Genomic DNA, 21,863 nt, shown 5'->3' with positions numbered 1-21,863 from the left:
ACTGAAGTGTTTTAAAAGCAGTTCACGTTAGAGAAGAGGAAGTTCGGGCGGTCTTAGAGAATATAAAGCTGAATAAATCTATGGGACCTGATCTAATGTAACCCAAAACATTGTGGTAAGTAAGAGAGGAAATTACAAAACCCCTTGCAGAAATATTGGCATCATCTATAACTACAGGTGAGGTACCTGATGACTGGAGGGTGGCTAATGTTATACCTTTGTTTAAGAAAGGTTGTAAAGAGAAACCGGGGAACTATAGACCTGTGAATCTGACTTCCGTTGTCGATGAATTATTGGAAGTGATTAAAAAAGATAGGATTTATGCACATTTTGAGTTTTTTGAGAAAGTTACTAAAATGGTTGATGATAGTAGAGCAGTAGATCTTGTTTATTTGGATTTTAGTAAAGCATTTGACAAGGTTCCACATGGGAAACTAATTAGTAAAGTTAGGTCACATGGGATTCAGGGTGAGCTTGCCAACTGGATACATAATTGGCTTTTAACGGCAGGAAATGGAGAGTAATGGTGCTTTCCAGACTGGAGGCCTTTTTTCTCATTCGCAGGGTGAGGGCCTTGCTGGCTAGGTAAGCATTTATTGCCCATCCTTAATTGCTCAGAGAGCAGTTAAGAGTCAACCACATTGTAGTGGGTCTGGAGTTACATGTCGGCCATCCTAGGTAAGGATGGCAGTTTCCTTCCCTAAAGGACATTAGTGAACCAGATGGGTTTCTGTGACAATTGACAACAGATTCATGGTCATCATTAGACTCTTAATTCCAGATGTTTATTGAATTCAAATTACATCATCCGCTGTGGTTGGATCTGAATGCAGGTCCACAGAACATTATCTGGATCTCTGGATTAACGGTCCAACGATAATACCACTAGGCCATCGCTTCCCAGCAATGTTCCACAGGGATTGGTTCTGGCTCCTCTTTTGTTTGTCATTTCTTAAGTGATCTGGATGAGAATATAAAAGGCATGATTAGTAAGTTTGTGGATGGCACCAAAATTGGTGGCATAATAGAGAGTGAAGGTGGTTTTCTAAGATTACAAAGGGATCTTGATCAAATGGGTCAATGGACTGAAAAATGGCAGATCGCGTTCAATCTGAATAAATGCAAGATATTATATTTGGGTACAACAAACAAGAGTAAGGCTTATCCAATTAATGGTAGGGCCATAGGTAGAACAGAGGTACCTCTAGGGGTGCATGTGCATAATTCTTTGACATCTGTATCACATATATACAGGGTGGTTAAAAAAGCATTTGCCACGCTTGTCTTCATTACTTAGTCCTGTGAGTATAAGAGTTGGGAAGTCCTGTTGACATTGATATTGGTGAGGCCTTTAAAGGAAGGATATTGTCAAGCTGGAGAGGGTTCAGAAGAGATTTATCAGGATGTTGCCAGGTTTAAGTTATAAAGAGAGGCTGGATAAGCTGGGACTTCTTTTACTGGAGCATAGGAGATTGAGTGGTGTTCTGATAGAAATTTATAAAATAATGAGAGGTATAGATGGAGTTAATGGTAGTTGTCTTTTCCCTAGGATGGGGTATTTCAAGACCCGGGAGCACATTTTTAAGGTGAGAGGAGAGAGATTTAAAAAAGAGATAAGAGGCAAATTTTATATAGGGTGGTTTGCATATGGAATGAACTTCCTGAGAAGGTGGTGGATGCGGGCACCATTACAATGTTTAAAGGATTTTTAGATAGATACATGAATAGGAAAGGATTGGAGGGATATGGAGCAGGTATGTGGGACTAGTTTTAGTTTGGGATTATGTTTGGCGTGGCCTGGTTGAACTAAAGAGTCGGTTTCCATGCTGTATGACTTTGAATAATGTTGTTTACCTATAGCAATTAGATTTTCCACCTGTAATGGTGGGCTACAAAATTATGACTCACCCTTAACAACAAAGTATCACATTGCTTGTTGCATTGTAGCATGTTCTACTGATATAAAATACAAACCATCTACTGTAAACACCACCATAGGATAATCAAGTTCCAAACTGAAAGAACATATATCCTTTCATTTAACTTTGTGTTGAACATTGGTATTGCACTGGAAGTAGGGATACAGGGAGTTAATTAATTCGGTATCCCCCTTTTCCACACTTGGAAATGATTTTATGTGGAAATTCTTCATGATGTGTTCCAATCTCCATAAATACTTATAACTTTCTAAAACAGTTGAATTACCAAAATGACCAACAGAAAAGGACAATATTTCACTTTTAAGGCTTTCACTCTAAAAGATACAAACTAAAATCCACATAGATTAAATATTAATTACCTGACACCTAATGCATCAAGTTAAGAATAGGTATGTTTTGCATTTGCCAACTAAATGATCTTACAAGCATCTTTACTTGGCTTCTGGTAGCATTAAAAGAACTGTCCCAAAGTTGTAAACAATTCCCTAACGGAGGATTGTCTGTTCCCCAGGCAAACCAAATTAAAGCTTTGAAACGTCTTTTGAGAACTATGCATTCCACATCTAAGATTCCACCATATGGTTTTTGCTAGCAAGGTCCACCTCAACAAATTTCCCTCTCCTTTAGTTCACAACAGTCTTGAGGTTCCAGAAATTCCTGTGCTAGGGCTCATTAAATAATTTTGCTGGTTATGATAAAACTGTTTTCCTCCGAGAGTTTTTCTTATACTTAACATCATGTTCCTGGGAGAGTTCAGTTATCTTGTTTGCATCTTGATGGCAGCTTTCTTTTACTCTGTGCCATACTTTGAAAGGTATTAACGCTGTCAAACTGCTAAAATTGTCACTTGACACTTCAGTGAGTTTTTGTTTGTGTTACTCCTCCTATGGCAACCTAATCACATCAACTTTTCTCCAAACTAGTGTTTATCAGGAATTTGCCTTCCTTATTTTCAAACTATTACGTTTTACTTAAAAGGAACATTTGAAACATAATCATCTGGTAAAGTTCAGAATTCATGACAGTTTATAGTGGTTATATTCTGCTCAATAAATGAGACTTATCATGTCCTTGGACTATAGTATGCAATGCAGTAGTACTGCAAAGAAACATGGTCTCCATGCAATTGCACCCTAGTTGAACCAGTTAGCATAGCATGTATCTGTATGCTGTACTCTGTCAGCTGCATCCTTCTATAAGGCATTTCTTTACATCAGCAGGTTCAGAACCTCATCAAACTTAATCCTTACCATCAATTGAATGGACCAAAGCAAATGTTGTCAAAAATCATTTGTCTCAACCAAGGCTTCCAAAGCATAGGTTTCTACCAACACCTATTAAGTTGTAAACATTTCAGGGGTGGCATCAGGACAACTGGTGATCTTAATGTAATTCTAGCCTCCTTAACTACTGAGACATGTTCTATTGAATTATTCCCACAACAAATTGTTGTTTTCCCCTCACATTGCAAGATTTTTGGAGATGTCTTTGTTTTGCCTCTTAAACTTCTCAGTATTTTAGTGAATGAAGGCCTAAACCTTGATTCTCATCGACACCCTTACCCAAATGTTAATGACAACAAAAATAAGTGAAGAAAACAGTAGACTGCAAATTTCTGTCTCACCGTGTTAAATCAGTGTTATTACGACTTTGTGACTTTTCCTTGTAACTTTTCCCTGCCTGGTTGATGCTCTATGGAAAAGTTGGAAAAAAGATCTTTTTCTTTGAAAACTTTCATCTCACTGAGAAATAATAATGAAATGTCAATCCACATCCAACAACCTGCTCTGAAAACCTGGATAGCTACATTAAACAATAGCACCTGAACAAATAGCATAAGAAACTAAATCAAACAACCACAACATTCTAAAAGAAAGTGAATTCACACTAACTCAAAATATTAATGTATCCTATCAAAACAGTATCCAAAATCTGGATCTTCATAATCTTTTAAAAACTAATCTGTTCTTCCTTGGCCGATAGTGTTTAGCTCCAGTTTCACTGAGATCTAAACATTAGATTTTCAGGCACTATTGTTTATAGATTAGCACAGACATTGCCTCCTCTGACCTTTAGTGCTGGAGATATAGGTTATTTGTAACAATAACTACTTCTTAAAAGTGCACAATCTTAGGACTTCATTCAGTTTTTTATAATTAGCAGGAAACTCAAGTCCAAGTTTGCACGGATTCTAACAATACTTCATTGAGACTTGCTGATTGTCGTAGGTTTCATATTGATTAATCACCAATAAATACGAACTTCGTAGGTGGGGAATAAGAATCAACATAAATGCAAGAAAGCACTGAATAAAATAAAACACATGCTTAACCAATCAAATTACTCCCAAAGTTTGTGTATATGTTTGAAATACCATTGTAGATTTTACCCAAATTTTACGTTTAGAAATAAAAACAATACTTACTGAATAACCATGAAAGGTATATAATTTTAAATATATGCATTCTGCTGTCTGTCGTCTATAAATGCATAAAAAGCATTCTCTTGGAAGTTTTCATCTGTCATGTAATTCTGAAACTCTTCATTGTGTTTCATTCGTTAGATAATTCACAATGAACAATTTCACAGACTCTTTGTAACTCACATAAAACTAATTAATATAAAACTAATTAATTTGGTTCCTGCACTATTGCACTATTTGTGTTTCGTCTCCTAGGTACTCCATATGTTTGATGTAAAGGAGCCACCTAAGCAAGAAAAACAAGTGCCAACACAAAGTCTGAATTTAAAAACTTTGACACAAAAAACTTTTTGTGATAAGAAAGCAGCTGAGAAAAGGCAATGTAAAGTAAGCTTTCATTGTTGCAACATTTAGTGTTTGACTTTTTTTTAAACTGACATGTGCAATTTGTGTTTCTAGGAATGATCTTTAACTGCAAGTATATAACAAACTTCTGATCAGAGCTTGCCAGAGAGATGGAATGCAAATCTGCCCTATTAACAATTCTTCAAGACCTGCTTAAACACAAATGCAATATCACCTATATCCACTCGCATTCCCCCACTGATATCATCCTCCCAACCCCATCCCAACCTCACTCTTGGCAAATGAGTAAGGTTGGGTTGGAGTTGGGAGGATGGTATCAGTGGGGGAATGCGAGCTGATATTGCAACGTGGGAGTCTTGCAGCCTGGACAAGACTCCGCGTTGTTTAATCTTAAAAGGAAAGTGATTTTAAAAATGTGCAGCTTATTACCTTGTTCCGGTCTTGATCAACCTGCCTGCCAGATTAGTTTGGTGGGTTCCTGCTTCCCATTTCCGAATTAGACAATCCAGTTAAAAAATGCACTTGGGGACTGATGATGTAATGTACAGTATATGTTAAAGAAACCCTGCTGATCTAGGGCTCGGTTGTACAACACTCAGACTGAGTTGTTAGTGGTTGCGGATTGTAAAATTGGGTGCAATGCCATAGTTATCATGCACATGCTGCTCAATCCATTGATCCTCATCAAAACTTTACCAGAGGCAGGAGAGTTACCTGGAGACTTGTCTATCTATGAAACATTTGAAGCCAAGAGTGGTAAATTAATGTCAACTTAGGGCTTCATTCCCCAGTGATGGAGGCCAGTACTGCATTGTAAGTCCAGCAACTTCCAGTGCTATCCTAGTCCTGCCAAAAATACTCTACACTTTAACTTTGTTCAGTTACTCCTCACTATTGGGGATGGCTGCAATCCCTGCAGTGGGCCAATGCTTCTGCTGGCACTGCTGAAACCAGAGAGCTTTTGGCCATCCAGCAGCACATGAAAGCAGGATCTCCTACCTGGTTTGAGGTGGTAGTCATTTATTGAAGGAATTAACAGCTAGACAGCAAGGACAGGTTCAACCCCAACTTATTCTCTTGAGGGGCAGTGGTCCTGTTCTACGTTGTAAATTCAATTCTGTATAACTTGATAAAATGACAAATAGTCAGCTTTGGCAGCTCCACCTTAGTGATCTTTATAGTTTTAACAGCCCAGTTGCATGACAGAATCTGTGAATAATAGGTTAAAATTGGCGACATTGAATTTTCCTTTTCACCCACCAATAAGTGGAATGTGTACCACAGTCTCACCTTAATTAAGATATCAAGAGATTGCTCTGGTGAATGACTTATGGCTGTCCAAAAGATCTCACAGAGGAATTTATAACTAATAGGATGAATCATCACTCAATTTCCCAACTGTCATAATGCTAGCAGAAAGTTTCTGCTCATCAGAAAGCTTACCCTCATGTAATGTGGACTGTGTTATGGACAGATAGAGGTGGCAGTAATAATTTTGTACTTTCTCTGTACCTCTTTGTCTGTAACAATATTTCTTTTCAAAGAAGCATTTAGCACCATTTGAGTGTTGTCATTTTGAGTAACAAACATGAACACTCTTTTGGATACGTTTAAATCATGAAAAGATAACATTTAATCACACAATGCTCTGTAATGTGAAGGCATAGAGTAAGACAGCATGCAAACAAACCTCTCGGCCCAAACTGGTCCATGGTGCCCACTCAGTTAGTTCCAATTGCCTGCATTTGGTCCACTTCCCTCTAAACTCTTGCCATCTACGTACCTAGCCAAATGATTTTTAAAATGTTGCTGTTGTATTTGCTCCATCACCGACATATTTGCACATACACACAAGGAAATGTGGATTTTAGAGATACAATATGAGTTGTTATTTGCAGGAAGTAAGTAATTTGTTCAAATTACAGTTCTTTAACATGAATGAATCAAAGTTCAAGGTAAGTCCTCTCTCGTGGTCCTTTGAGTATAAAAACATAAGAAATAGGAGGAGTAGGCTACCTGGCTATTGAGCCTACTCCGCCATTCAGTAAGATCATGGCTAATTGTTTTGTGTACTCAGCTCCACTTACCCGTCTGCTCACGATAACTCTTAATTCCTTTACTGTTCAAAAATCTATCTATCTTTGCCTTAAAAACATGCACTGAGGTATCCTCAATTGCTTCTTTGGGCAGGGAATTCCACAGATTTGCAAACCTTTGGGTGAAAAAGTTCCTCATCTTCTCAGTCTTAAGTCTGCTTCCCCCTTATTTAATCTTATATAGTTCCTTCATAATTTTATATATTTCTATCAGACCTCTCTCTTTCCCCCCTTCCCCCCCCGCCCCCACCCCCATTCTTCTGAATTCCAATGAGTATAGTCCCACTCTACTCAATCTCTCCTCATAAAGCAATCTTCTCAACTTTGGAATCAATCTAGTAATCAACCTCTGTGCCCCCTACAATGCCAGTATGCCCTTTCTCAAGCAAGGAGACCAAAACTGTTCACAGTACTCCAGTGTGGCCTCACCAGCACCTTATACAGCTGCAGCATAACTCTCTATTTTAAAACTCGGATAATGCTCGGATAAACAATGTAAAAGTTTCTGGATTCCAGATGAGGTATGACCTAAGTTTTTGTGGATGTAAATCTTTGCAAATGAAAATGAATTAATCCTTTCAGGATTGGCTGATTGTTGAAGAGTTCCGGTCTTATGGCTGAAGGAATGGTTCCTCTTTATCCTGCAGGTTTCCAAACTTTGGTCAAATGATTTGTTTATTACCCAGGATGGTTTGAAGTTGGAAGCTATTGGTATACGAAGGTGAATGGATTTTGACTGATCGCACTACTTATGATTTCCCTACCACAAACCCCATTGACTCCTGTAGTTACCTGGACTGTATATCTTCTTACCCCGCTTCCCATAAGAACTCCATTCCATTCTTTTCTGTCATATCTGTTCTGATGGTGCCATCTTCAGCAGTGGCTGGGGTGTGTTCAGAAATGCGCTTTTTTTTTCTCAACCAAGAATTCTCTATGCTGTCGTTGACAAAGCTGTTTGCAGTGTCTGACTTGTTTCTCACACTTCTATCCTCACTCTTTTTCCTCCCTCCCACAGCAATGTTAGGGTCCCAGTCCTTACTTTACATCCCTGCAACATCCACATCCAAAAGATCATGAGCCACCATTTCTGCTATTTCCAGTAAAATGCCACCACAAATATTCCCATCCCTTCCTTTATCACCATTTCTCAGGGACTGTATCCTGCGGGGTGCACTGGTCGTCTTCTCCTCCAGTTCCAGCAGGTGCCCACATTACCACAGCACTGTCCCATGCAACCACAGAAGGTGTAACACTTGTTCATTTACCTCAAACCCTCTTGCTAACCAAAGATTCAGATACTTTCCATGTGAATCAGCAATTTACCTGCACTTCACTTAATCTCATCTACTGTATTCAGTTGTTATGGGGAAAATCACAAATCTCAGAGTCGGAGTTCATTGACAGAGTTTATTGCACAAGGAAATACCGGAGCTCTGGGGAGAGAAAGACACCAACAACACAGTAGTCAGCTGTGATTTTTTTTTTCTCGACCCAGAATACACGTTAAGATACCTTTACACATCTTGTGATACAATAGTCAGTGATGAGATTATTTTCTTTGTAACATGGTTTGTTTATGGTAATCATTGCAGAATCATTGATAGTTTGGATACAGTCATTGTCAGTTCCAATGCAGCCTTTGTTAATTTTAGCATGGTTCTTGTTCATTTCAATGTCTGCGTGGGCATCCATTGCTGTAGCAATGGGGGCTGATCACTCTTCCTGAAAAGAACAACTATTGCAGCCCTGGCAGTTAGCACTCTGTATTGAGTCTGTATCAAGCTGTTAGCATTTCTATAAAACGAGATGGCTGGACCCAGACACTTAGGCGACAGTGTACGTTACTCATGTATTCTCTCCCCCAACCGCGTTAACCTAATCAACCAGGTTGTGAGCACATTGTGCTGGTATTCTGGTGGCCCCAAGCAGTGTCTGTATTTGCTCTGCTGTCTCTCTCCATATTGTGGTCCATTTATGTGTCAAGTGGCCAACTGATGGCTCAGTGGCCATCTTGTGTATCCGTGTGCCTAGTGTCACCCTGCCCTATGCCATCTCCCACTTCACAGTGCATACTATCTTCTTTACATACAGGATGTATGAAATGCAACTGGATGATTGCTCTGCAGAGCACCTGTGCTCTGTCCACAAAAATATCTCCAAGCTTCTGGTTGCTTGCCACTTCAGGACATCACCATGTTTCCTGGCCAACATTTCTGTCTTGGGCTTGCTACAGTGCTCCGTTTAAGATAGAGTTGAGGAGGAATTTCTTCTCTCACAGAATTCATTATGCTTGGTATTTTCTCCCAATATATATTCAAAGCTGAGTGAAAGACGTGGGGTCCATACAAGAAAGTGAAGTTACAGCCATGTGAGATCTGCTGTAGTTTTATCAACTTGCACAGCAATATCGAGGGGTTGATAGCTTATTTCTGCTCCAATTTCTTTTGACAATATGACGTTAATTGATTGGAGCATCACTACTGGGTAATCTAAAAGTTTCTATTATTTCCAATTGAAAATATAGTTTGATGGTTGATCTTTTATCTAGGTAGAAGATGTTTGAATTTTTTTGTATTTTACTTTGTGGTTTCTCAATCACAGGAGAAAGGAACAGATCCAACTCCAAAGAAACCAAAATCTAAACCAGTTATCCAGGATGTTGATGTAGCAGCACATGCAAAACATAATCAGGTATCTGAGAAATAGTTAATACCTGAATATTTATCCTCAATTAATCTAGTGAGAAAGTATTTTATTATCCACTGGGGATATTTATTAGTGCATGGCCATTCTCTCTGTAGCTTATGGAAACAAAGTTGAGACATTGAATTGCTCGCTAAAGCCTGTCAGGACAAAAGTGAAATAAAGATATGGATGTTTTTCATGGAATCCTCATCTGTTGGACTATTAGATAGGTCAGTAAGGTAAAGTCACCATAGCCCTACAAGACATTAGGGCTGCTGTCTCATTAGTAGTTTAACCTGAAGGTCACCAGTCTCTCAGGCAAGGGCAGAGTTGAGAAAGAGTCTTAAGAATCATAGATGTCCTACAGTGTGGAAACAGGCCATTAAGCCCATTGAATTCACACCAAGCTTCCGAAGAGCATCCCACCCAGACCCACCCCCTCCCTCTAACCCTGCATTTCCCATCGCTAGTCCTTCATGGTAACTTTAACCACTGCAAGAATTGTACCCAGACTGTTGGTGTTACATTGCAAACCAGTTGTCCAGCTAACTGACACTCGCATGAAAGTTATTTTCAATGCAATTTCACTTTCCATGAAAATTCAGGACAATGTATTTATAATTTGTTGCTCCCGCTTGCCAGGAAATTTGGGCCTGAATTTTAAAGCAAGTTTCAGAGAACACCATTATGGACCAGTTTCTCTCCAGTATGGTGTGTTAACTGGGCAAAAGCCATAATCTGCTGCTGTGTGCAAAAGAATGAAAATGAGAATTGAGAATGATAACAAACAATCCAGACTGGTGTGGAGATGTTCAAAGACTGCAGTATCTAAAATAAACAAAAATTGGTTTGTGTTAGGATCAAGACACACTGCAAAAGTCCATCTTCAAATTTTAAACCTGATAATTTTAAGGAAAATCTTTTAATAAAGCTAGTAGACATACAGAAAGGGAAACAGACCAGAGGGTCACATTAGTTTGCATAATAATGACCTCATTTGCAAGTGATTTGATGATTATTTCCACCTTTGATTTCAAATGTCATGAGCTGAATTGCTTTGCATTGTTTATTTCTATATTACTGTAGATGGAAGTTTGCTCGCTGAGCTGGAAGGTTCGTTTTCTGACATTTCGTTACCATACTAGGTAACATCATCAGTGAGCCTCTGGTGAAGCCCTGGTGTTATGACCCAATTTCTAATTATCTGTTTAGGTTTCCTTGGGTTGGTGATTCATTTCCTATAATGTCATTTCCTGTTCTTTTTCTCAGAGGTAAATAGGGTCCAAATCAATGTGTTTCTTGATAGAGTTCCAATTGGAATGCCGTGCTTCTCAGAATTCTCGTGCATGCCTCGGTTTGGCTTGTCCTAGGAAGGATATGTTGTCCCAGTCGAAGTGGTGTCCTTCCTCATCTGTATGTGAGGATACTAGTGAGAATGGGTCCTAAGACAAGCTAAACAGAGACCTGCACAAGAATTCTGAGAAACATGGCATTTCCAACCTGAAATCTATCAACAAACACATCTACTTAGACCCCATTAACCACACTCTAAGAAAAAGAACCAAAAATGACATCACCAACCCAAGGAAACCTAAACATATAAATAGAAAGTGGGTCATAACACCAGTGCTTCACTAGAAGCACACTGTTGATGTTACCCAGTAAGGTGACAAAACATCTGAAAGTAAACCTTCCAGCTCAGTGAGCAAAGTTACATCCAGAACCTCAACCAGAGCTACAAATCTTCTCAAAACTCTCTATGTTACTATTTCAGTGCTTTTGTCAGAAATAATTGTGTAGCAGGTTTTTGGAATAGACGATACAAAAGTTGTTCTGGTGACTTCATTTTCTACACCAGATCTCCTCCTACCATTGGCTGCTGTCTGTGTGATCCGAGTAAATGTGATCCTTGCGATAACAATACCCAAAATGATACTATCCTTCCAAATGCATTGTTGTTTGACAGTTTGCTACATAAATTTTGATGCCCCATTTCCCACGTCACAAAACTGTGACTACACTCCAGTGGTACATTGGAGCTGCTCAGGGTTGCCTTTTAATTTGAGAAACATGCAATGTAAATACAATTCCTTATTTGCCTTCATGGGGTGCAATCATTACTGGCAAGGGCAAAGATGTCTTGTCTATCTTTTAATTCTCCTTGAGAGGGTTGTGTTGATCACCTTTCTTGACTTGGTAGTGTCCATCTCATGTTGGTACACATGCTGTGTTATTAGATAGAAATTTGCAGTGTTTTAAACCAGTGATGAAGGAATGGCAATATATTTTCAAGGTAGTAATCCTTCTATTGAAACCCACTTGGAAGAATCATCGAGGTTGGCAGGGGGACAGAATGTACTTTGACTGCAAGGATCTCAATATCCATCACCAAGAATGTCACCATTACTACTGACTGAGCTAGCCGAGTCCTAAATGACATAGCTGTTAGCCTCTCTGTTCAGCAAATAATGAGGAAACCAACAAGAAGAAAAATCAACTTCGTCACATCCTCACCAATTTGGTAGGAGTGACCATTGCACCGTCATTGCAGAGGTGAAGCCCATTTTCATATTAAGGATATTATCTATCATGCCATGTGGCAGTTCAACTATGCTAAATAGCACAGACCTTGAACAGGTCTAGCAACTCAAAACTGAAAGTCCATGAGGCGCAGTAGGTCATCACCAGAGGCAGAATTATTTTCAACACCACTTCATGGCCAAGTAAATTCCATGCTCTACCATTACCATCAAGCTGGGAAATCAATGTTTGTTCAATGAAAAATGCAGGAGTGCATGCCAGGAGCAGCAGTAGACATACCTAAACCTGAGGTGTCAACCTGTTTAATTTACTACACAAGACTACTTCCATGACCGCCAATAAAGCAGATACAACAGATAGATCTAAATAATCCCACAATCAATGAATCAGATCTAGGCTCCAGGGAAACAAATTCCCCAGCCTATATCCAGTCATAAATAAAGTTGGATAAAAGCAACTAGCTGGAATTGAGACTCCTCAACTATCTCCATCCTCAATAACAAGGGACCGCAGCATATCTGTGCAAACAACAAGGCTGAAGACTTTCCAATAATCTCTTGACATCTCCAGCATCACAGATGCCAGTCTTTAAACAATTGATTCAATCCACATGATCATGATTCTGCTGAAGCAAGTGGATACTACAAAGGCTATAAGTCCTGATAACGTTTTGGAAATAGTATTTGAGATGCTGCACCTTCAGTAAGGCAAACGAGAGCAGGACTTATCCAGTTAATGTTAGGGCGCTGAGGAATGTTGCTGAACAAAGAGACTTCAGCTCCAGGTGCATAGTTCTTCGAAAGTGGACACAGTGGTAAACTTACCTTTATTGGTCAGTATATTGAGTACAGGACATTGGTGAGGCCACTTTTAGAATACTATGTTCAGTTCTGGTCTCCTGCTATCGGAAAGATCTTGCAAAACTTGCATATCTTTTCTGAACCCTTTCAAGATGTTACTGAGATTGGAAGCTTGAACTGTCTGGAGAGGCTGGTAGGCTGGGGCTTTTTTCCCTTGAGCATCGGAGCCTGAACGGTGAATTTAAAGGTGTTTATTAAATCATGAGGGACATGTGTAGGTGAATAATCAAGATCTTCTTCTGAGAGTAGGAGAGTCCAAAACTAGAGTGCATAGGTTTAAGGAGCAAGGGGAGAAATTTAAAAGGGACTTGAGGGGTAATGCTTTCACGCAGTGGGTAGTTCATGTATAGAATGAGCTGCCAGAGGAAATGGTGGAGGCAGGAACAATTACAATGTTTAAAAGGCACTTGGGTGAGAACATGAATATGAAGTGTTTAGAGGAATATGGGCCAAATGCTGGTATATGGGACTGATCAGTTTAGGAAATCTTATCGGCACAGACAATTTGGACTGAATCAATCTAAGACTGGTACAATTGAGAAAATAAGCGAGTCAAACAATCAGGGCAGACAGGGACAAAGCAGAGAACAAGGTAGGACTAATAAATTAAACTGCATTTATTTCAGTGCAAGAGGCCTAACAGGGAAGGTAGATGAATCCAGGGCATGGTTAGGAACATGGGACTAGGATATCATAGTAATTACTGAAATGTAGCTCAGGGATGGACAGGACTGGCAGCTTAATGTTCCAGGATACGAATGCTACAGGAAGGACAGAAAGGGAAGCAAGAGAGGAGGGGGAGTGACATTTTTGATAAGGGATAGCATTACAGCTGTGCTGAGGGAGGATATTCTCGGAAATACATCCAGGGAAGTTGTTTGGGTGGAACTGAGAAATAAAAAAGGAATGATTCTTGGGATTGTATTACGGACCCCCTAACAGTCAGAGGGAAATTGAGAAACAAATTTTGTAAGGAGATGTCAGTTATCTGTAAGAATGATGGGGTGGTTGTGGTAGGGCATTTTAACTTTCTACACATAGACTGGGACTGCCATAGTGTTAAGGGGTTAGATGGATAGGAATTTGTCAACCATGTACTAGAAAATTTTCTGATTCAGTATATGGATGTATCTACTAGAGAAGGTGCAAAACTTGACCTACTCTTGGGAAATAAGGTGGGGCAGGTGACTGAGGTATCAGTGGGGAAGCACTTTGGGGCCAGCGACGATAATTATATTGTGATGGAAAAAGATAGACCAGATCTAAAAGTTCAAGTTCTAAACTGGAGGAAGGCGAAATTTGACGGTATTAGGCAAGAACTTTCAAAAGCTGATTGGGGGCAGATGTTCGCAGGTAAAGGGATGGCTGAAAATGGGAAGCCTTCAGAAATGAGATAACGAGAGTTCAGAGACAGTATATTCCTGTTAGGGTGAGGGAAAATGCTGGTAGGTGTAGGGACTGCTGGATGACTAAAGAATTGAGGCTTTAGTTAAGAAAAAGAAGGAAGCAAATGTCAGAAATAGACAGGATAGATCAAGGGAATCCTTAGAAGAGTATAAAGGCAGTAGGAGTATACTTAAGAGGAAAATCAGGAGGACAAAACTGGGAGATGAGATAGCTTTGGTAAACAGAGTTAAGGAGAATCCAAAGGATTTTTACAAATACACTAAGGACAAAAGGGTAACTAGGAAGAGAATAGGGTCCCCTCAAACATCAGCAAGGCAGCCTTGTGTGGAGCCGCAGGAGTTGGGGGAGATACTAAACGAGTATTTTGCATCAGTATTTAGTGTGGAAAAGGACATGGAAGATGCAGAATGTAGGAAAATAGGTGGTGTCATCTTGAAAAATGTCCATATTACAGAGGAGGAAGTGCTGGGTGTCTTGAAACGCATAAAAGTGGATGAATCCCCAGGATCTGATCAGGTGTACTCTAGAACTCTGGGAAACTAGGGAAGTGATTGCTGGGCCTCTTGCTGAGATATTTGTATGACTGATAGTCACAGGTGAGGTGCCGGAAGACTGGAGGTTGGCTGGCATGGTGCTACTATTTAAGAAAGGTAGTAAGGACAAGCCAGGGAACTATAGACCAGTGAGCTTGACGTCAGTGGTGGGAGAGTTGAATGGAATCCTGAGGGACAGGATGTGTATGTATTTGGAAAGCAAAGACTGGTTCGGGTTAATCAACGAGGCTTTGTAGTGAAAAATCATGTCTCACAAACTTGTTTGAGTTTTTTGAAGAAGTAACAAGGAGCGTAGAGTGGTAGACTCTACACTCTGGATGAGAGCAGAGTGGTAGACGTGATCTATCTGGACTTCAGTAAGGCATTCGACAAGGTTCCCCATGGGAGACTGGTTAGCAAGGTTAGATGTCATGGAATACAGGGAGAACTAGCCATTTGGATACAGAACTGCCTCAAAGGTAGAAGACAGGGTGAAGGTGGAGGGTTGTTTTTCAGATTGGAGGCCTGTGACCAGTGGAGTGCCACAAAGATAGGTGCTGAGTCCACTACTTTTCGTCATTTATATTAATGATTTGGCTGTGAGCTAAAGAGGTAGAGTTAGTAATTTTGCGGATGACACCAAAACTGGAGGTGTTTTGGACAGCAAAACGAGATCTTAATCAGATGGCCAATGGGGGGGAAGTGGCAGATTGAGTTTAATTTAGATAAATGCGAGGTGCTGCATTTTGGGAAAACAAATCTTAGCAGTACTTCTACACTTTAATGGTAAGATCCTAGGGAACGTTGCTGAACAAAGAGACCTTGGAGTGCAGGTTCATAGCTCCTTGGAAGTGGAGTTGCAGGTAGATAGGATAGTGAAGAAGACATTTGATATGTTTTCCTTTATTGGTCAGAGTATTGAGTACAGGAGTTGGCAGGTCATGTTGCGGCTGTACAGGACATTGGTTAGGCCACTGTTGGAATATGCATGTATTTCTGGTTATCTTCCTATGGAAAGGATGTTGTGAAACTTGAAAGGGTTCAGAAAAGATTTACAAGAATGTTGCCAGGGTTGGAGGATTTAAGTTAAACCGAGAGGTTGAATAGGCTAAGGCTGTTTTTCTCTGGAGTGTCGGAGGCTGAGGGGTGACCTTGTAGAGGTTTATAAAATCATGAGGGGTATGGATAGAGTAAATAGATAAAGTCTTTTCCCTGGAGCGGGGGAGTCCAGAACTACAGGGCATAGGTTTGAGGTGAGAGGGGAAAAATAGAAAAGGGACCTCAGGGGTGACCTTTTCACGCAAGTAGTGGTGCGTGTGTGGAATGGGCTGCCAGAGGAAGTGGTGGAGGCTCGTCCAGTTGTAATATTTAAAGGGCATCTGGATGGGTATATGAATAAAAAGGGTTTGGAGGTATATGGGCCGGGTGCTGGCAAGTGGGACTAGATTGCGTTGGGATATCTGGTCAGCATGGACGAGTTGCACTGACTGGTCTTATTTTCCATGCTATACATCTCTATGACTCCGTGACTGTATAGATAAGGAGAGCTTTTAGAACGTAATATTTGCAAGCACAACCATAATTAGCCAACCCTGAATATTCTCATTCAAGTTAGTTTTGGTTACATTGTAAAATGTCATTGAAAGGCAGGTCCACTAACAAGGTTCAGAGTTTCTCCAGTGGCATCCTGGTAACTTCATGAACCAAGTTGAAAAAGTATCTTGTGAAGGCTCCCTGAAACATTTCACTGGGTAGCTCATTCTGAACTTGAAATTCTGCAACCTCTGTCATGTGACCCTCTCAATCCATATTCTTGCTACTACTGAGAACTCCCTTTCCACCTTTGCACTAATGCCTCCTTCATCCTTAATTTACTTTAGTCATCATTGAAACTTTGCTTTTATCACCTCCATTTTGTTTCCTTGCTTTCCTCCGAAAAGCAACCATTCATAAACTGAAGTTTGTGCAAAGCTTGCACCATGCTCTGCATTGCCTCCAACTCCTTTGTCATGTGTCCTTGTCACTCTCTTAATGCATCAAATTCAAGATTATTGTTCCTATCTATATGTCACTCTGTAGTTATGTTTATCATGCCTATAACTTTTTAAAGTGCTAGTGCCAGAACATTTCTGTTGACTTTGTCTTTCTTTAAATACAACCTCTTATTTGATCTCAAAATCTGCACCTAAACCCCTTTGTTACATCTTTCGACCACTAAATTGATAACATGATCTTACTTCAGTCTAGCACTGAGTAATTATTACAGTGAAGCTGAAGCCCCTTGGATTTTTCCTGTGACTTTATTAGATCTTATACACATTTAGAAAACAGCAAGTGAACTCCTGGCTAATGTTTCTCCCAGGTAAAAACAATGACTGCAGATGCTGAAAACCAAATACTGGATTAGTGGTGCTGGAAGAGCACAGCAGTTCAGGCAGCATCCAACGAGCAGCGAAATCAACATTTCGGACAAAAGCCCTTCAGGAATAAAGGCAGTGAGCCTGAAGCGTGGAGAGATAAGCTAGAGGAGGGTGGGGGTGGGGAGAGAGTAGCATAGAGTACAATGGGTGAATGGGGGAGGAGATGAAGGTGATAGGTCAAGGAGGAGAGGGTGGAGTGGATAGGTGGAAAAGAAGATAGGCAGGTCAGACAAGTCAAGGAGACAGTGCTGAGCTGGAAGTTTGAAACTAGGATGAGGTGGGGGAAGGGGAAATGAGGAAGCTGTTGAAGTCCACATTGATGCCCTGGGGTTGAAGTGTTCCGAGGCAGAAGATGAGGCGTTCTTCCTCCAGGCGTCTGGTGGTGAGGGAACGGCGGTGAAGGAGGCCCAGGACCTCCATGTCCTCGGCAGAGTGGGAGGTGGAGTTGAAATGTTGGGCCACGGGGCGGTTTGGTTGATTGGTGCGGGTGTCTCGGAGATGTTCCCTAAAGCGCTCTGATAGGAGGCGCCCAGTCTCCCCAATGTAGAGGAGACCACATCGGGAGCAACGGATACAATAAATGATATTAGTGGATGTGCAGGTAAAACTTTGATGGATGTGGAAGGCTCCTTTAGGGCCTTGGATAGAGGTGAGGGAGGAGGTGTGGGCGTAGGTTTTACAGTTCCTGCGGTGGCAGGGGAAAGTGCCAGAATTGGAGGGTGGGTCGTAGGGGGGTGTTATCAGCAATATACTAGAGTAACTTAGATGGAGGAAATTGTAGTTTCACTTGGGCCAACGTATCTTTCCCAGCTGTTTTAAATTTCTAGAGTATAGAGCAGTGGACCTTCTGTGAAGTATCGATGAAAATATTGGAAAATTACATAAATTGCATTTACTTTGTTTCCTCAGGGTTTCTGTGAATATTTTGTTGTAGGTTAGGAGAATTCTAGTTAGAATCTGTTGTTACTCATCTCTGGATGATATATTGTATTAGATCACCATTAACTATCAGTAGAGCAGAATCCTGTTTCAAACAGTGAAGTATATAGGGGAATTATTGTTCTTATTGGTGAATAAAATGGAGGAAGAAAGTTGTGCTTATGCTACTGAATCAAGATGAAATGCAGTTTCGAGTCCTGGGTAAATAGTCCTAATTTTTTTTACAGCTGTCCAAACTGAACAGTGTTACTCTTCAATCTTGGCTGAAAAGTCATGGTGTTTCTGTGAAAACAAGGGACAAGAAGGAGCACCTTGTTTCCAAAATCATGGAGTTCATCAAAGGCCCTACAGAATGATTTTGAGAATATCCGTCTAGATCAGTTGAGTAGAAAAGAGATGTTCCAAATATTTTGAGTTGTCTGTTCTTTGTGTAACACCTAGTGGCTGGAAGGTTTAGCATACAGTACTTATTGTTTTGATTAATATTTTGATTTATATTCTAATATCACCTATTTTCAGAATTTGGTTTGTTCAGTAAAACAGTATTAATTCATGTTACCCACCAGTAATGATAATTGCTGTTAAAAAATTAATAAATGTCATTTCTGCACTCCTAAACAGCTTCAATAGCCATTGTGTGAATCAAAATAATCTCTGTAATTTGCAATACTATGTTATGTTTTTAATGAAAAGCATATTTATTTATCATTGTGATAGATGTGACATCTGCAGTTAACAGTTATAAATGTAGTGTGATCTACTTTCCTGAAACAGTTCAAAATAAATTAAATATTTATTTGAATGACTTCATTTACTATCCAGTGGGATTAATGTTTCTGCAAATGAAACCAAATTAAATGGGCAACATTATAACAACAACTCATTTAAACATTGGAATTGATTTTACCTATTTCTGCTGGGTGAAAACTATGCTGCAGCAGCTGGTCAGTTGTTCTACTTTCAGTATTTGGAGGAGTTAGTGTTGGAAAATCATACATTCAGTATGATTTTCATTATCATGACTTAAAGGCGAGCTGATCTTTTGAAAATGGTTTTCCCTATCTTAAAAACTTAAACTCAATCTCATAGTTTGAATAATTTCCTGTTTGAAGTTAACTACTGAGTAGTTAAGCCCTCCAATGCATGAAGCATATACCCAGTCTTTGAGGAGCTAGGTGATCTCAATTTAGACAATGATCAATCATTGCACCTCTGAGATCCAGTATGCAGTGTCATCCAAAACTGCTGCCCTGATTGCCATCCAAATGCTCCTTTAGGAGGCGAGAACCATGAATGTTACATGTTCTCAAAAAGTATCACAAGGAACAGCAAATATGAGACTTCCACACAGGCACATCAATAATACAAAAACAACCCAGTACTAATACCTAACATTTAGAGTGAAGCTTTTTTTCCACAAATACTCCTTTAACTAAGTGACTAGTAATTCTTGCTGGCTAAAACCAGGTAGTGAAGCAAAAGCTGATAGTCACATTTAGGTAAACATTTATGAGGTAGAATTCAGTCAAAAGGTGATAAATTTCAATATTTGCTACCATCTTGGATAAAGTCAGGGCTTTTGAGATATTAATGTTGCATAGAGACTACAGCTTCAAATATACTGCTGATCATTTTGACTCTAATAGTGCAAATTGAGTGATAGCAAATTGGCAAACTATTTTACAACACTTGCCTTCTTCAACTCCATTAAAATTACTGCAAAGTAAATTGTGCTGCCATTTCACTATAACCTATTATCAACTACAGTATTGCACAGTCAATATCACCTGCTGAGAATCACTTGCTAGCCTAATTAATTGTACCTGAAATTTTTTGATCTATATACAGTGTATGATTCCACTATAAGACAGAAGAACACAATGCCATCCTCATGCCATCTGGCCTATTTGAGATTGGTCCACCATTCGATCATGGCTAATAGTTTCTCAGACCCATTCTCCTGTCTTCTCCCAGTAAGACTTAATTCCTTTACTAATTAAAACTTAACTATATCTGTCTTAAGTGCAATCAATGACTTGGCCTCCATAGCCCTCTACAACAATGAGTTCCACAAATTAACCACACTCTAGCTGAAGAAATTCGTCCTCATCTCAGATGTCACATATTCTCTTAACTCTGAGACTGTGCCCTAAGTTTCTAGTTGCTCCCACTACTGGAAACATCTCCATATCAATTGTATTCAGACCTTTCAATATTCTGTAAATTTCAATGAGACCCTCCCTCATCCTTCTAAACTCCGAATACAGACTCAGTCCTCAACCACACCTCATTTGACAAGTCCTTCATCACCATGCTCATCTTTATAAACCTCCCCTGGATTCCATCCGACGGCAGCACATGCTTCCTTAGATATGGAGCCCAAAACTGTTCACAGTATTCCAAATTAAGTTTGACCAGAACCTTACACAGCCTCAGCAATATGTCTTTGCTCCTGTATCTAGCCCTCTTGAAATTAGGAGAAAGTGAGGATTGCAGATGCTGGAGAGTCAGAGTCGAAAGTATGGCACTGATAAAAACACAGCAGGTCAGGCAGCATCCGAAGAACAGACAAGTCAATGTTTTCAGGCGTTAGCCCTTAGTCAGAAATATGGAGGGGGAAATATGAGAGATAAATATGGGAGTGTGGTTAGGGCTGGGGAAAAGGTAGGTGAGATGGAATAGGTGGATGCAGGTAGGAGCAGATTGTGATAGATTAGTGGAGAGAGTGGAGCAGGTAGGTGGGAAGGAAGATGGGGGCCTTCTACACCGCCAAGTGAAAGCCACACACACAAAGCCTCGTCTTCCGCCTCGGGACCCTACAATCAACATTGACTTGACCAGTTCCTAAATCTGGATTAGTGGTGCTGGAAGAGCACAGCAGTTCAGGCAGCATCCAAGGAGCAGCCTCAGTTCCCAAATCTCCCCATCCTGCAACTCATCCCAAATCCAACCCTCCAATTTGGCACTGTCCTCTTGACCTGACCTGACCTACCTGTCCACCTTCCTTCCCACCTATCTGCTCCACCCTCCCCACTGTCCTATCATTACCTACCTGCATCCACCTGTCACCTTTCCCCCACCTCCCCCATTTATCTTCCAGCCCTCTTCCACCTCCTCATTATTGACGAAGGACTAATGCCAGAAACATTGACCCTCCTGCTCCTTGGATTCTGTCTGACCTGTTGTGCTTATTCCAATGCCACACTTTTTGACTCAGCCCTTTTGAAATGAATGGTAACATTACATTTGTCTTCCTAACTGCCAACTGAACCTGCATGTTAATCTTAAGAGAATCCTGACTGGGACTCATAAGTTCCTTTGTGCTTTAGATTTCTGAAGCCTTTCCCCATTTAGAAATAAGTTTACATCTCTTACTGCACTGGCTCTATTTTGTCTAACTTGCTTGTTAACTCTTCAAAGATTTCGAACAGATTTGTCAGGCTTGACCTACCCTTGACAAAATTATGCTGACTTTTTCTATTTTACTATACACTTTTAAGTAATCTGATCATTAATAATGGACTCTGAAATCTTATCAATGACTGAGGTCAGGCTAACCTGTCTGTAATTACTGTCTTCTGACCCCTGAAAGATCATTATCAAAGCCTCTAGAATCTCCTCAGCTTGCTCCTTCAGAACTCGAGGGTGTAG

At 40.2% G+C, this 21,863-nt stretch overlaps 1 protein-coding gene across 1 annotated transcript in view; it reads left to right on the top strand.

Annotated features, from left to right (window-relative positions):
* c5h18orf63 (chromosome 5 C18orf63 homolog) overlaps positions 1-18,974 on the top strand; it is a 78,621-nt gene extending 59,647 nt beyond the window's left edge. The window contains exons 10-12 of the mRNA XM_072570641.1: positions 4,618-4,749; positions 9,429-9,518; positions 18,440-18,974. Of these exons, the coding sequence (XP_072426742.1) occupies positions 4,618-4,749; positions 9,429-9,518; positions 18,440-18,568 (351 nt within the window). The 3' untranslated portion in view covers positions 18,569-18,974. The remainder of the gene's footprint in view (positions 1-4,617; positions 4,750-9,428; positions 9,519-18,439) is intronic.
* Positions 18,975-21,863: the final 2,889 nt, after the last annotated feature.

The sequence above is a fragment of the Chiloscyllium punctatum genome, chromosome 5 (genome assembly GCF_047496795.1).
Source record: "Chiloscyllium punctatum isolate Juve2018m chromosome 5, sChiPun1.3, whole genome shotgun sequence".
In the NCBI taxonomy this organism is placed as follows: Eukaryota; Metazoa; Chordata; class Chondrichthyes; order Orectolobiformes; family Hemiscylliidae; genus Chiloscyllium; species Chiloscyllium punctatum.
The sequence above is the reverse complement of the archived record's forward strand: the minus strand, read 5'-3'. Positions and strand labels throughout refer to the sequence as shown.